The following is a 15,028-nucleotide window of genomic DNA, read 5'->3' as shown; positions in this document are numbered from 1 at the left end:
AACTCACAAACATGAGAGACATTATTTGCAATAGTTAGCCTATTCTGTAGGAAGTAAGTGTGTCACTTTTGTACAGACTGAGGTCAGTTTCCTCTTTTAAGACAGCAAAATATATCTACTACACTTCAAACTTAAAGCTAAACTCTACACTCTACACACACATTGAATTGCCTTATCCACAAAAGGAACTGTAATTCTGCCCATCCACTTTATTTATAAAGCTATGTCAGACAGCATAGCCAGAAGGTTAACACCACATCACATTCTCTGTTATAGTTAAAGCTGAACTCCGTAGTTACATTGTTCCAGCTTGGACCAATGTAAGTATGCACTGGAAACAGATAATCACTGTAGTAGTCACCACTACTACAGTGATCATTGTTCTTGTCTCTGATTGGACAAGGTGTAGAAGTGGGGTGGTGGTGTCACCATCTCCACCTCATCCAATCAAAGTCTACTTTGCATTAATTGAGAAAAATGCAAGACGTTCTGTGAATGGCACCTGTGCTGAGACCTGGTAGAGAGTGGCGATCACTGTAGTAGTGGCAACTACTGCAATGATGCTCTGCTTCCACAGCAGTTCCACAGGTATGGCATATGCATACTTACATTGGTCCAAACTAGATCAATGTAACTACATATTAAAATTCATACCTGTAGTTTTGCTTTAAAGACCAAGTCTGGGCTTTACCTCTCCCCATGGATCCCCAATACCCCACTAAATTTTTTCATACTTTGAATTTTCACATCCAGTCTTCAGGCTGGTCACGTGATGCTGAAGGGCCTTCTACATCCACATCTCTTCTCTGGGCACAGTGTTTAAAGTGATATTAAAACCAAAACCAAAAATGTAATATACTGCAGCTTACCAGTTATTAGATGTGGTGGCTGCATTCATTTTTTTAGACTTTTTGTCCATGGTGACTGGCCAATAACACACCTCCTGTATTAGAATGCCCCCACTCTGGAAAAGGGAGCACAGGGGGCACATTTGGACAGCAGCATTGCCAGTCCAGTTGGGGGAGGGGAGTGTTAGATATACTAGCAGATTTAGATACACTAACAAATTGAAGCTGAACTTCAGCTAATACTTTATGAGCAGTTACAGCAGTGTTTTTCCTTTTGGGATAAAGGTTGTATAAATAAATAATAGCATCCCTGCTAGTGTTAAATGGTTTGTATCATCTCTGTAACTGATACAATCAGCTGGAGAGTTCTTTTGAAAAACAACAGACTTACTGGCCTGATCACCAAGTGAAAATAGAAGTAAGTCTAAAAAAGAAAACTAATACAGCCATCACATCTAAGAATTGGTAAGCTGCAATATAACAGATGTTGTGCTTTTGTATTTAATACTGCTTTAAGGTTAGAGTGAGTGCAGGGCGCTATGGTGATGCCCACTAAGGGGGTGGTTCCATGACACGCTGCGCACACACAGTGGGATTCATTTTCTAAAGGCAAATAGACTGAGCACTTTGCAAGTGCAGTTGTCACTGTGAGTAATTCAGCCAGGAAGACTGTGGACATCATATTGTAAAATGGATGAATGCAAAGGACAGCTCTCATTGTGCTGAATATTGCAGGCAGAGCAGCTTTTTTTTAAGCACCTGCTGGGGGACTATTTTATTTTATTTATTTTTTTTTTAGTTTTGGACAGAGTTGGGATTCAATTTGTGCTTTTAAATACTTACTTGGAGCTTATCTTTAAGGTGAACATTCCCCAAGTAACCGTAACCATACCTTCATAATCTGCCCTATTAACTGTTGTAAATGTACTCCTTCTTTCCATAAAATGTGTCCCCTAAACATACTAAGCAGTACTAGTACTGGTAAGCAAATTTTGAATTTTTTCAAAATTCAAGTAATAAGCTGGATCTCTAATCACTGCCCCTGGCTTCTGACCTATGCAGAGTGTAGGGACAAGAGACTATCACAAGAAGGGCAGAGGTATCTTATCTTTGGTATGAAAGCTGTGACTCAAAGCCTGGCTGTGACTTCTGTATGTTGATGCCCAGTGGGGGAAAAGTTGTGTTTTAGGGAGAGCGGAGCAGAGCTTTTACTCACCGATTTTGAGTCAGTGAGTTGTTTCTAAGCTTAAAGTTTGCAGCAGTTTCTTTATAAACTGGCAAAAAAGGGTTTCTTTTAAATGTACTGTATTTTACTAAATCAAACCTTTAAAAAACAGGCACCATAATGTGTTTTTTTCACAGTTACATTTTTTAAAGATTTGTATAGCCCATGAGTACCCAAACACCCAGGTACACACTTTCATATTCTTGACTTCAGCATGACTTGCAGGTCTGCATGACCGCTAAGCAGTCTGTATATGACAAACGACTTAACAGATGTAAAGATACAAGCAGGTGCTATTCTTGTTAAGTATGCCTGTTGAAGGTGATATAAAATGAATTAAATATTGATAGAGTAAAATTGCCACGGCAGGTGTAAAGAACTGGCAACTCCAGCAGAGTAATTTCACTACTGGGATCCCTAAGAGATGCAGATATATGTCAAATTATAAATCTAGAAGAGAAGAAACATTTCTTTACCAGTATAGCAGCAGCAGCACATTTCTAGGTATTATTAAGAGAAACAGGATTGAATTGCTGGGTCAACTGCATCTCAGAAAGAACAAATGTACACAGAACTTGGAAGCATTATGTGCTGAATGTAAGTACGAAAGTATGTGAGTTTAAAACAAAGAGTCATTAAATCCTCTAATATTGTATAGCTAGGTCTTGCTACATTATTACTGAACACATACAGTATAACTCTTAATTTGCATAATACTAGAAACCTAGTGAACTTCTTACTACATCATCTATGCTTTACTTACAGCAGGACTGGCCCCTACATACTAGTGTTTTAGACAGAGATTGATTAAGGGTGAATGAATGGGCCCTTCGACAAGATAGCAGCCTCGGACCCCCATCCTTTCGACTGATCCTATTTGCAATGTCTGCACTGATATGGCTCAATCAGACAAATACTTACAAGTACATTGTGAAGCGACAGGCAGGTATATACAGTATATAAGGCACAGTGTGCTATTCCCCTTTATTAAATAGTTAAATAGGTATATCTGGGGCCTATGGACATCCACCAGACCTTAGGGCTTAGCTCTGCTTTAGACCTCGTGTACATAGGCTCTGGATGCAATCAATGCATTGAGCACCTGCAAAAAAAATCCTTAATTTACCTTCTATTAGCTCCTACATTAAAAGCTTTCTTAACAAACAGGCCCTAGTGGATGAACAGTACTAATATATGGAGGCAGGGTGAGGTTCCTTACATCACAAAATAACACAGGCTATTTTTTACATATTCAATTAAATGAATTCAAATGCTATAGTTAGGGCCTGTGTCAATGGGATTTTGTTTACTTTAAGCTAGTTTTGCATTCCCATGCAAATCAATGGGACTGCAAAACCTGCTTGAAGCAGATTAAATCCAAGTCAGAACTGCGGGTCAAAAGCATTTGGCAGTGAATTCTGAATGATATTTGAAGTGTCTCAAACTGATGTAAAACCGATACCACTGACACAAGCTTATTGACACAGACCATTATTCATGCAACCTTCATGGTACCAAAACTGGATATGAAATGTGTGGTGAAAATGGCTATGACAATGAAATATGCCATTACGCTTCATTACCTGTATAAGAGGCTGAGGAACTGATCATCACTGAGGTCAAAGTTCAGGTCCTGAAGCATTCTTCTGAAGTCCTGAACAGATATCAATCCATCCTTGTTTTTATCTATTCTAGCAAAGGCTGCAGCAAAGTCGGGATAATACTCTCTAAATTTGTCTCTGTGTACAAAGAAAGAAGAAGGAAATGTGAGATTACCTAATGTGGATGCAGGGCGTGCAGATGGTTTATGTGATAATTTCTCCCACTTCCACCATTCGGCAGCTTCCACAGGTCTGTGCAGTGTTTCTGAACTGAAGTAAACTTTGGATAATTCCCCACTAGTTAGGGGCTATTGCTGCCCAAGGGCCACATGGCAGTTACTAAAGGGCTGCATTTGGCCCCCAGGCATCAGGTTAGGCACGGGGACTTATACAATATATCTGAGCTATAGATGTTTATAGACATTGCAAACAAATACATTATATCGCCAAAAGTCTGTGGATACCCCTCCAAATTGTTCAGTGTTTCCAGTAAAGTGTACAATTAACATTAAAGCATACAAACCATTTTAGACGATTGTTCACTTTCAACCATGTGGCAACAGTTTGCAGAAGCCCTTTTTCTATTCCAGCATGACTGTGTCTATGTGAAAAAAGCTAGTTCTATAAAGTTATGGTTTGATGAGACTGATGTGAAGCCTGTACGAAGTCTGGTTGACTTCAACCCTATTGAACCTCTTTGGGATGAGTTGGAACATCAGTTGTGAGACAGGTCAATCCATCCAACATTAGTAACTGACCCCACAAATGTTCTTTTGGTTGAATGAACACAAATTTCCACAGACACATTCCAAATCTATATTTAAGCCTTCCGTGAAGACTGGAGGTTTTTATAGCCATAAAGGAAAAGGCAAACTCCATATTAATACCTATGGTTTTGGAATGAGATGTCCACCAAGCCTAAATAGATGTGATTGTTAGGTGTCCACAACTTTTGGCCATAATGCATATCAAGATATGCTGCGTTAAGGTGAATATATTATATATACACAACAAATAGTAGAACTGACTTGAGTGTGGCTTGCAATGACTGAATGATTGTTGAGCTATGTAAGGTTTCCCATACAGGGAGGGAAAAAATGAGTGCTTAGAAACATCAGGTGCACTCATCACTGCACTTCAAGCTTTTCCTAACATTGAAAAACTATACATAGGCAAGTTCCAATCCACCTATTTGCCATGGGGAAAAGACAACAAAATACTTATGAAACATGTGCGGCATTCATTCATAAAAGTATGGGAGGCCACTGTTCCTTACTTGACCTGTTGTTCAATATCTTTGATATTCAGAGCTTGGGTCTGATGCTTATGAAAGGCATGCATGTCCTGGTGGAGCTTCTGCTGTGAGTTGTAATGTTTCTCTAAAGCCAGATGGTTGTCTTCTACAATACGTCTGCTTGGACCACTATCTCCAGGTGCAAAGTTCACTCCTAATCTCTGTAAGAACTCCTGATGGGTGAGGTGTCCCTTTCCTTCTGGATCATACCTAGGCATAAAAAATAATTCCTTTGCAAAAACAACAACAGATCATGTGGGTATAATTAGAAGACCATGTAGTCAGATTTTCATTTGTTTCAGAACTTTGTTTAATTTTATATAATTCAATGGGAATGCAAAACAATTTGAAGCAGATAAATGCAACTTTGATACAGGTCAACTGCAAGTCAATGGAAGACAACTGCAGGTCATGAGCACCTGTGACGGAACTCAGATGCAAATCGAAAGCCTCTCAAGCTGATCTCAAATGCAACTGAAAAGCACCTGAATGCATTTTGAATTTTTGCTCAACACAAGGACTACTATTCTGGAGGAGACAAATGGAATAAAGAAGTTGCATAAGTTAAATCACTTCCACTTCCCATCTTTCTTTCTCTAGGTTCCTCCTACCTCCACATATAATTCCTTTTATCTCTCAGGGTCTCTAGTGGCCACATATTCCCACCACCATATTTCCATTATCTGCTCAATTTCCACACCCTACAAAGCCAAACGATGGTGTCACAAAGCCAGATAGATTCTGTATAATGAAGGATAAACAAATAAGTGAACAGTCTGGTTCTAAGAGACTGACCCTTTTGTTGTTAGCTTGTAAAAGTGGATGGAAAGAAAACAGTATTGTATTATGTCTACAAGTACATAGATTGTATTTCAAGACTTAGCAACAATGTACATCCTTTATCTTTTTAGAGCTTCCCGGCTGCCATATCTGTCATCTGAGCCCAATTAAAAAAAAATCACTTGCTATTTCCAGGTGTGGTGGAAGACACAAATCATTGCTTAGTCTTTAGACATCCCATTGCTATACCTGAAATATGTCATGGAGGGGAAAAGGGGAATGGTAAGCCTGGAATAATAGCTATAGCTACATAGGGATTTTAGAGGCATTTAGTGAAGGATTGGGGGGATGTACTAAAACTGGTGCACTCAGAATCTGGTACAGCTGTGCATGGTAGCCAATCAGCTTCCATTTTTAGATTGTAAGCTCCACGAGCAAGGCCCTCACATTCCTTCTGTACTGAAAGTATTGTAATTGTACTGTCTCCCTTATATTGTAAAGCGCTGCGCAAACTGTTGGCGCTATATAAATCCTGTGTAATAATAATAATAATAAGTTCAGCTTGTTCCATTAAGGTTTGGCTATAAAACCTGCATGCAGAGCTGCACCAGGTTGTGCACCCTCCAGTTTTTGAAAATAACCCCCTATATGATAACTTTTACAAACCGCAATCTTACTTTCCCTAATTGTGTCTAACCCAGTGTTTCTCAACCTTTTTTCTGTCAAGGCACCCTTTAAAGTTATGAACAATCTTATGCACCCTTTAAAATTTTGGACAGTCTCAAGGCTCCCCATTCTAAAATGTAGAAAACTATTCTAATAGTTTTACCTAATGCAGCAACACCCACAGTGTGTCGGACAATGTTAGAGGGGATTTAGTCTTTCAAAGCAAATACACTTTTGCACACCGATACTGAAGAGTATTCCAATGTTTCTCCCTCAGTTTCTCTCAGCTAATGTGACTGATGGAGAGGGGAAGGGGAGGGTCAAACAAGAATGCCATACAGGCAACCGACATCCCCCATATCAACTGATGGTGTCATTGGTTGTTAGGATGCCGGCGGTTAGAAGGTTGTAATGGTACACAATGACAACTATGACTTTGTGTAACTAAAAGACAGGCTTGAGCCACCTGCTGTTTTGTATTCAATTTTTGGGCAATTTTTTTGGCATTTTGCCAAGGCACCCCTGAAGAAACTTCAAGGCACCCCAGGGTGCCTTGGTGATCTAGCCAGTAGCATACCTCCTGTATTAGAGTGCGCCCACTCTGGATGAAGGAGCATAGGGAGCATCTTTCGACAGAAGTATTGCCAGTCTCAGGGGAGGGGAGTGTTAGATGTAGTAGCCGATTTAGATACACAAACAAACTGAAGCCAAACTCCAGCTCCCACTGCAGTTACACAAGGTGTAACGGTAACAGTTTTTTTTCCTTTTGGGATAAAGGTTATACATTAATACATAAAAGCTGATCATTGTAAGCTCTCCTGTAGGTTATAAAAGGTTTGTCTCAAACTTTAACTGCTACTTTTGCTGGACAGCTTGTTCTGTTGAAAAACAACAGACTTACTACAATTGAAAATAAGGTAAAGAAAGCCTAAAAAAGAAAATGATTACAGCCATCACATCTAAGAATTGGTAAGCTCCAATACATAATGTTTGCTTTTGGGTTTAATACTACTTTAGTGCATATGTACTTATAAGTATAGTAATAAGAAAGAAAACTTGATGTAGGAGACTAGTGATATGACAGTTAAGTCAAAGGTACATGGATACTAAGGTTTTTAATCAGTATATAAGAGGAGTTTGATTGTAAGTCTCTGCACTCTTTGAAAATGTGTTTTTAGAGTGAAACATGACAGAGCTGTTTGATAAAAATGAAAAGATATTGCAGCCTGGAGTGCAGTGATTCCTTTCCTATTCTGAACAATTTCCTGAAATGCAAAATGTCACTGTGTGACATTTCAATAAAGTTCATTAAAAAAAAAGAAACAGTGCAGTGCCCCGGGATCAGAGTATCTGCACTACAGTGATTTCACTGAGCCACATCACACACCAATGGCTGAATTATAACATAGTGACTGGTGTGAATTATTAATGAAAATATCAAAGTGCACCTCAAATTGTGACTCAGGACTGAGTATAGAATTCTCCTCTCAGTAGCATTTGCACCCCTCCACCCTATTCCATCCTGCAGCTAGATTTAACCTGGTTTCCAGTATTGGAAATGTTATCATTGTGCATTGCTTCTCCAGGATACAGCTAAAGCTGTCTATACACGTGTAGCTTTCCGACGAGAATATTAGTACGAAAATTCTTTGAACATTCGATAAATGGATGAATCGTTCGCAAATTGTCTTTTGCTTTGAACATTTGATTTTAAAAAGAATGTAATTTCTGAACAATAACTACATACACTGGCTGAAAATTTTTTGATTGAGAAAAGTTTACCTTCCTGCCCCTTCGCATTTTCCCATCACTACTGTCAAAAACAAACATCGAATTGACCCCACTATTGGTTAGAAAGTCAAACGAATATTCTTGAAATGAAAATTCTTGAACGAAAATCTATACGTGTATAGAAATTATACAATTTTCTTGAGATGTTTGGTTTAGATTGACCAAAAACCATATAATATGAGGTCAAACCTAAACAACACTTTCAGTTGTATCCAATTAGGCGGGCTCTTGCACTACATAGTTGAAGGTAAATCTAAAGGAAATTGGGCAGAAATTGGACAGAAAATTGTATATTGTATGGCCAGCCTAAGTCTGCTCATAAAACCAAAAGCCTAGGCATTTAGTCACATGATCTCTCCTAAAGGGGACATTCCTTCCTATCAGCAAGGACCTAAACTTTGAATCATGTGACCCGCATTGCAGAGACGCTGGAGCAGTGTTTTTCTGGGAAGGGTAACTGAACTAGCAGATCGATAAAACATCCAAGCAACTACAATTTTCAGAAAGACATTATCAAAGGCCTCTCTCCTTCCCTCGCGACAGTTTATTTTAAAGCTGAACATCAGGCAAACAACTAAATTCACTGATGGCATAAACATAGAACTGTTTACCTGCTAAAAGGAATTGTATTTCAGTCCATCCAGTCTTCAGATTTATAGAGCTATACCACACAGTACAATCCTGCCTAGCAGGGGAAAAGACCTGATGCTGCAGTTTCATTTTCACGTACAGGTCTCCTCCCTACCCTTACCCTGTTACAAGGCAGTAAAAGGAGATGCAGCAGGTAAATCAGCTCATCTCTCCAGCACTCAAATCTCTCTTCTTATCAGAATGCTTCTTTTACTGCAACACACCTAATTAGTTCCGCTACATAAGGACTGGGACTGGCTAATACAAAGTCAAATTCAATTCCTTACACTGCTTGCATTTAAAAAAAATACATTAATTGATGTATTAATATTACAGAGCTGCATTCATTTGTATGTACAGTTTTCATATTCCTATTCTTCCACGACAATTTCAGTCAGTACCAAAAACCTACCCAGCTTTGGCTCGTAAATGTACTTTATTATTTTTCTATTCATGGTAAAAGCCAGGCAATTTGTTTTCAAGTAAGGCATTTTAAATGCTTGTTGCACTCTTTAATATTTTTTTTCTTAATCTTTACTCACTTATAAATGAATTATACATTATCCACCATGGCACTAAAAGCAAGAATCTTCACAAAAGGATTCTGCTTTAGCTATTATATGTTATGACAAAACTTGGCCCATGAATGAAAAACCTATTTATATGTATTAAAAAATGGAATGGAGATTTCTTACAATTGAATTCTGGCAAATATTACAAAGTAATTTCACTTCGAGAATAGAATGTTAATATTTTCTCTATAATAAAAGATATTCAGGAGCAGGGGCAGACTGACCATTTGGAAACTCAGGCACTGCCCGAGGGCCCGGGGTCAGTAGGGGGCCCCATGAGATGCCCCGGTACCTTTTTCATAGGCTTTTTTGAGTTTGGGCAAGGACACAGGGGCCCCATGATCCCCTATTGCCCGTGGGCCCCATGAGTTGTCAGTCCGCCCCTGTTCAGGTGTGTGGAATAAAGGTGTAGCGCTACCCCCAAAGGAGCTGCTTGGTAAATTGGGTTCTCTGTTCTGTACCTTGACATCAAGAACATCCTTTGGCACACCTGGTTGAGTGAAAGTTACACTTATAGGAACACAAGTGTGGATACCTTTTTTTTTTAATCTTTTTTTTTGAAACTTTAACCACTTGCCCTCCAGAGGATTTACCCCTCTTCCTGACCAGGCCATTTAATGCATTATAGTGCTGCGTTACAAATTGAACTTTCTTTCTGTTGTATTTGATCGCCTGTGTGTTTTTTGATTTTTTGCGCTATACAAAAAAAAAGACCGACAATTTTGAGAAAAAAATAATAGTTTAGACTTTTTGCTATTAAACATGTCCAGTAAAAAATTTAAAAAATCAAATTTCAACAACAATTTACGGCAAAATGTATTCTACGACATGCCTTTGCTAAAAAAAGAATCCCAGGGAGAACTGTTTTGTTTACTAACAGTTATTGCCCCCCCCCATCGGAGATCCTTGGCAATCAACAGGCACCGGTGAGTAATCACCGGCCAGGATCCGGTGATTGACAGCCGTGGCCGTGAATTGCGCCGCAGGTAGGGCGTGCGTGCACCCCCTACCCAGAGATGCAAAATCACGTATATATACATGATTTTGTGCACCCGTGCCGCCCTGCAGCAGTATATCTGCTATAGGGTGGATGGGAAGTGGTTAAACAATGCAAAAGCAAACTAACAGTATAACACATAAGTGTAAGGCTCCATGCACACTAGTATTTTTGTATGGTCAAAAAACGCTGGATAAAAAGTGCTGGTAATAGCATTTTTTTTAGTAGCGTTCAGAAGTGTTAGCATTTTCTTAGCCTTTTTACAGTACAAGTAGAGGGTGAAAAAAGCTAAAAAAGCATTAGAAGCGTTTTAGTAGCATTTAGCAGTGTTTAGGGTTTTTTTCTGCTGGAAAAACGCTCCAAAAAACGCTACAAAAACTATTTTTTATGCTGAAGCTCAAAAAATGCTAATACCTAAAGTAGTGTGCATGGACACATTTGATAAAACTATTTAACTTCTAGGAGCAGAAAAAAATGCTAATAATAGCTTCTAGGAGCTTAAAAAAACACAGATGTGCATGAAGCCTAAACTCACGCAGGGGCGATAAATAAATGAAAAATTTAGAAGACCAGTGGGCGAGGTAAACATTTAAATATTTAAGGTGTGGCCTAAAGTCATGTACAGAGTCTTGGAAGAGCACAATATGAAATCATAGTGCAGAATGGTTCACACAAAAGGGATGTCATCTTACCAAGACAGACTAACATACAGCAAAGAAACCATAGTAAGGTTTATTTAGCAGGCAATGAGGAGGCTGTCGTGTGCACCGCAAGCCATTTAGACCATACCCTATCATATTTCTTAGGGCACCCTCGGTTTACATAGCTTAATAGCATGGTAAATTGATGTTCACCAGCTGTTTCCAAAAAAAAAAAAAAGATGGGTGGGGGGGAGGGGGGTTTGGGACTTTTTCCAGTGTAAGGTAATGGCCTTTCTGACATAGAAAAGCAGAAGGCTAACCAGGCTTCTTTGCGATAACGTGGATATTAAGTTTCTAACTATGCCTATTAGGCAAATCATCATAGTGGGTCTCAAGGGGATGGACATCAGAATATTAATCATTACCAATACCTCTTCCCAAAACCGGTGACTATGGGATAAGTCCAAAAAATGTGGGAGCCATCTCCCGGGGAATGACCGCACCTCCAACACTCCTGTGGGTGAGATGGGTCCACTTTATGGAGTCTAGATGTAGTGAAGTAGGCCCTATCTTATATCTGATGAGCCAATCCTGCAAGCAAACTAAAGTTTGAAAAAGCAGATCAGACATGTCGTCCCAATCATCATTATGTAAATCTGGGATGTTCCGCAGCCTTCAAGTACAGGCAAAGACATACGTAAAAGATGAGCATATACTGTAAATGAGAGGTGGGTTTTTCAACACAATCTGTTCTAAGCACATGTTCTAAAGCCGACTGGAGTATCATGGGCAATGGCCTGGGAAACTGGGCATGGAAAGCATGGGTGAGCTGCATAAGTCGATATAAAATAAGTGGTAGGCAAAGTCTGAGGAAAATTGAGCCATGGACTTCAGGGTTCCATTTGCCACCACCTGAGAAATCATTTTGATCTTCTATTTGGTCCAGGTACCTGGGTCTGGTAACATGTAAAAGTGTGGCAAGGAGGGATTAAGCCAGAGAGGAGCATTGGGTGACACAACAATTTTAGGGAAATGTTCACATGCTAGGCCTGCTCTCCAGGCCTGGAGGGTAGTGAGCATGGAGGGAGTTAATGCATAATGGGCCTGAGGGCAGGGCCTCTAAATTAGAGACCCTCCAAAGAGTACACCACTGCAGCTTTCAATACGGTAGAAGATTTGGTCTTGTCCGGGCACAACCACCAGGCAGCAGTAACTAGTTGAGTGGCCAAGAAGTATTTGTAGCAGCCCCCCTGAGATTGGAGACTCATAAGGGTGGACAATTTATATCTTTGAATTTGTGGATGCTGTAGAAAAGAGGAAAAAAGCTGGTGTAAACGTGTGAAAAAGGATATGGGAAATAGCAAAAGGTCATCTGTGTACAGGGCCACCCTCTCCTCCAAGCCAGCCAATCCAGAGCCCTTTAATGGCAGAGGAAGAACAAGCGCCTCAGCAACTGGTTCAATGGCTAAGGCAAAAAGGGCCAGGAGGTCAACCTTGCCAGGGGTCTAATTAGGTCAAGGGGAGCAGCCAATGCACCTCCCAATCTAACAGAAGACGTTGGACCTCCATACAGGACTATTATCAATATATAAACAACAGTGGAAAGCACATTCTCCTCAGTACCTCCCATAGGAAAGGCCATTCCACTGTATCAAAGGCCTTTTCTATATCCAGTGAGGCCACCACCCTAGAGCCCACATTGGAGTGCTGAGCATGTAAATTCATAAATAATCTACGGAGATTTATGTCAGTGGCTTTATGGACCATGAAACCTGTTTGGTCTGAATCAATAACCATAGGCAACAGCGTGACTCATGGAAGTGGGGCTAGAATGTCACTATGGGCCTTATAGAAATCTATGGGGATGCCATCAGTGCCAGGAGCTCTTCCCGCAGGGAAGGACTGAATGGTCAGAAGAACCTCCTCCGGAGAAATCAGGTGTACCAAGGCAGAGTTCAGCAACCATATAATGAAAGGCCGCGGTGGAGCTCAAGGTATAGGAGGTGTAGGGGGGACCCTATGGACCCATTCCACCATGAATGTGGACAGCATGTCTTTGACAGACCCAACCAGGACAGGGGCTTTTGGACAGGCCTGCAGGCTAGCCTCTTGCCTACTGACTATGGGCACTGGTGTTTGAGGGGGCTCTATTCTTTAAGAGGTGTGTGCCTGGGGGACCTTTTGGAGTACTTTTACTTTGGATTCAAGTCCATGTCTCCCCAAAACACACAGACTCTGAGAACTGGAGGACCAGGATACAGATTTGGGGCCTCTGTGACCAAACCAGCATTGACTGCTTCAACTCCCTCCTAGGCTCAAAGCAGATGATAATATAATCAGCTCAAAACAACCTGAAAGCGTAATATGTTTATTAAGGTGTTATGTGTTTACTGTTATGTCTTTCTCCCATTGTTAATTGAGTCACCTATTGTTTCTGTCTGTTGGCTAATCCTCCTGGAGGCTCCTACATGATGGGATTAGTCTTGTGTCAACTTTACCTGGTTACCTAATCATCGTGGAATGTTTATCCCAATGTGTAATATTTGTTTTTGTTGTTCATGTAGGGACTGCCCCTATTTCTGAAGTGTATAAAAACCTGTATTCATGTTCAATTAAAGAGTTCCTGTTTGCACTTAAACTAGTGTCGTCTACTTCTTGGGTGTAATTCCCAGCTATAATACCTTGTTCCTGTGTTCCAGCACCCAGGCAAGGTGTCCAGGTGGTCCGTCACAATGTCAATGAGGTTGAAGAGAATAGTCAGCAGCTGTTCCGCAAACTCTGCAGGCTTGGTCCCCTCCACTCTTTCCAGAAGACCAAGAATATGGAAGTTGTAACTCCTCAGTCTATTTTCAGTATCAACTGCTTTCTCCCGTAAGGTTTTGACCTGCAGCTGTAAGGCCTGGATACTTATTTCAGGTACTTATATAGCGCTGTCAATTTACACAGCGCTTTACATATATGTATATTATACATTCACATCAGTCCCTAACCCTCAAGGGGTGTACAATCTAAGGTCCCTAACTCACATTCATACATACACATACTAGGGCCAATTTAGACAGGATCCAATTAACCTACCAGCATGTCTTTGGAGTGTGGGAGGAAACCGGAGTACCCGGAGGAAACCCACGCAGGCACAATGAGAACATGCAAACTCCAGGCAGGTGGTGCCGTGGCTGGGATTCGAACCAACGACCCTAGTGCTCCCAGGCGGAAGTGCTAACCATTTAGCCACTGTGCTGATATTTCTCGAGTCAGCCCATACAGTGTCCTCCACTCCAGAGAAAAGGTCTTCTACATCCGGGAGTGGAACTTATCCAGATCATGTCTAATTAGGCTGATATCTGTCGCCAAAAAATCGATCTTGGCAGTCAGTGTTTATTTGCCAGCGGTGATCGCTGCTAGGAGATCTGTGCTGGAAGGAGCCCCCTCTGATCCGTCGCCCGAGGAGGTCTGTGTGCCCACAGACATGGCTGCAGCAGGGGACTGCATGGTCAAGATGGTCGCTGAAGAAGAAGGGCGGGGGGGGTACTCGTCTTAGTGGGTGTAATTTATTTGAAGCTATGGACGGCTAACAATATGTAGCGGCAGTTCACCCGAAGGTATTATCATGGTGCCTGATCCTGAAAAGCCAAAAAAGAGCTCTATGAATGCTGTTGAAGAAGAGACTGGATCGGGGCTCCAGCACTGTGCGTCCAATTAAGCTCACATCCCAGCTACGCCCCTGTGGATACCTTTGACTCGACTGTGAATTGGTATCAGGAAATAGGCACAAGACTGTTTAGTGGTAAAATGAACTCTGTGTATTGATATGGGTTGGAGTAAATTATTTTGTGAGCATAAATGAGCACACGGGTAAATTCAGACACAGCCTGCTAAACAATGTGACTTCTAGGCAAAAGTGACTAAGGTTAGAGTTCTGTACCACTCAACTGGAATCAATTTATAAATCAATAAGCAGGGCTTATAAACATTAACTGCAA

The 15,028-nt window shown here is 40.7% G+C and overlaps 1 protein-coding gene across 1 annotated transcript in view; it reads right to left on the bottom strand.

The window, feature by feature from the left end:
* The window catches only part of EFCAB6 (EF-hand calcium binding domain 6), a 212,375-nt gene that overhangs the window by 23,972 nt on the left and 173,375 nt on the right, over positions 1-15,028 (bottom strand). The window contains exons 23-24 of the mRNA XM_089680804.1: positions 4,951-5,178; positions 3,657-3,812 (exon numbers count right to left, since the gene is read on the bottom strand). Coding sequence (XP_089536930.1) covers positions 3,657-3,812; positions 4,951-5,178 — 384 coding nt within the window. The remainder of the gene's footprint in view (positions 1-3,656; positions 3,813-4,950; positions 5,179-15,028) is intronic.

This window comes from Staurois parvus, unplaced genomic scaffold (assembly GCF_062004578.1).
Source record: "Staurois parvus isolate SC_StPar_1 unplaced genomic scaffold, SC_StPar_1.0 ptg000249l, whole genome shotgun sequence".
NCBI lineage: Eukaryota > Metazoa > Chordata > Amphibia > Anura > Ranidae > Staurois > Staurois parvus.
The sequence above is the reverse complement of the archived record's forward strand: the minus strand, read 5'-3'. Positions and strand labels throughout refer to the sequence as shown.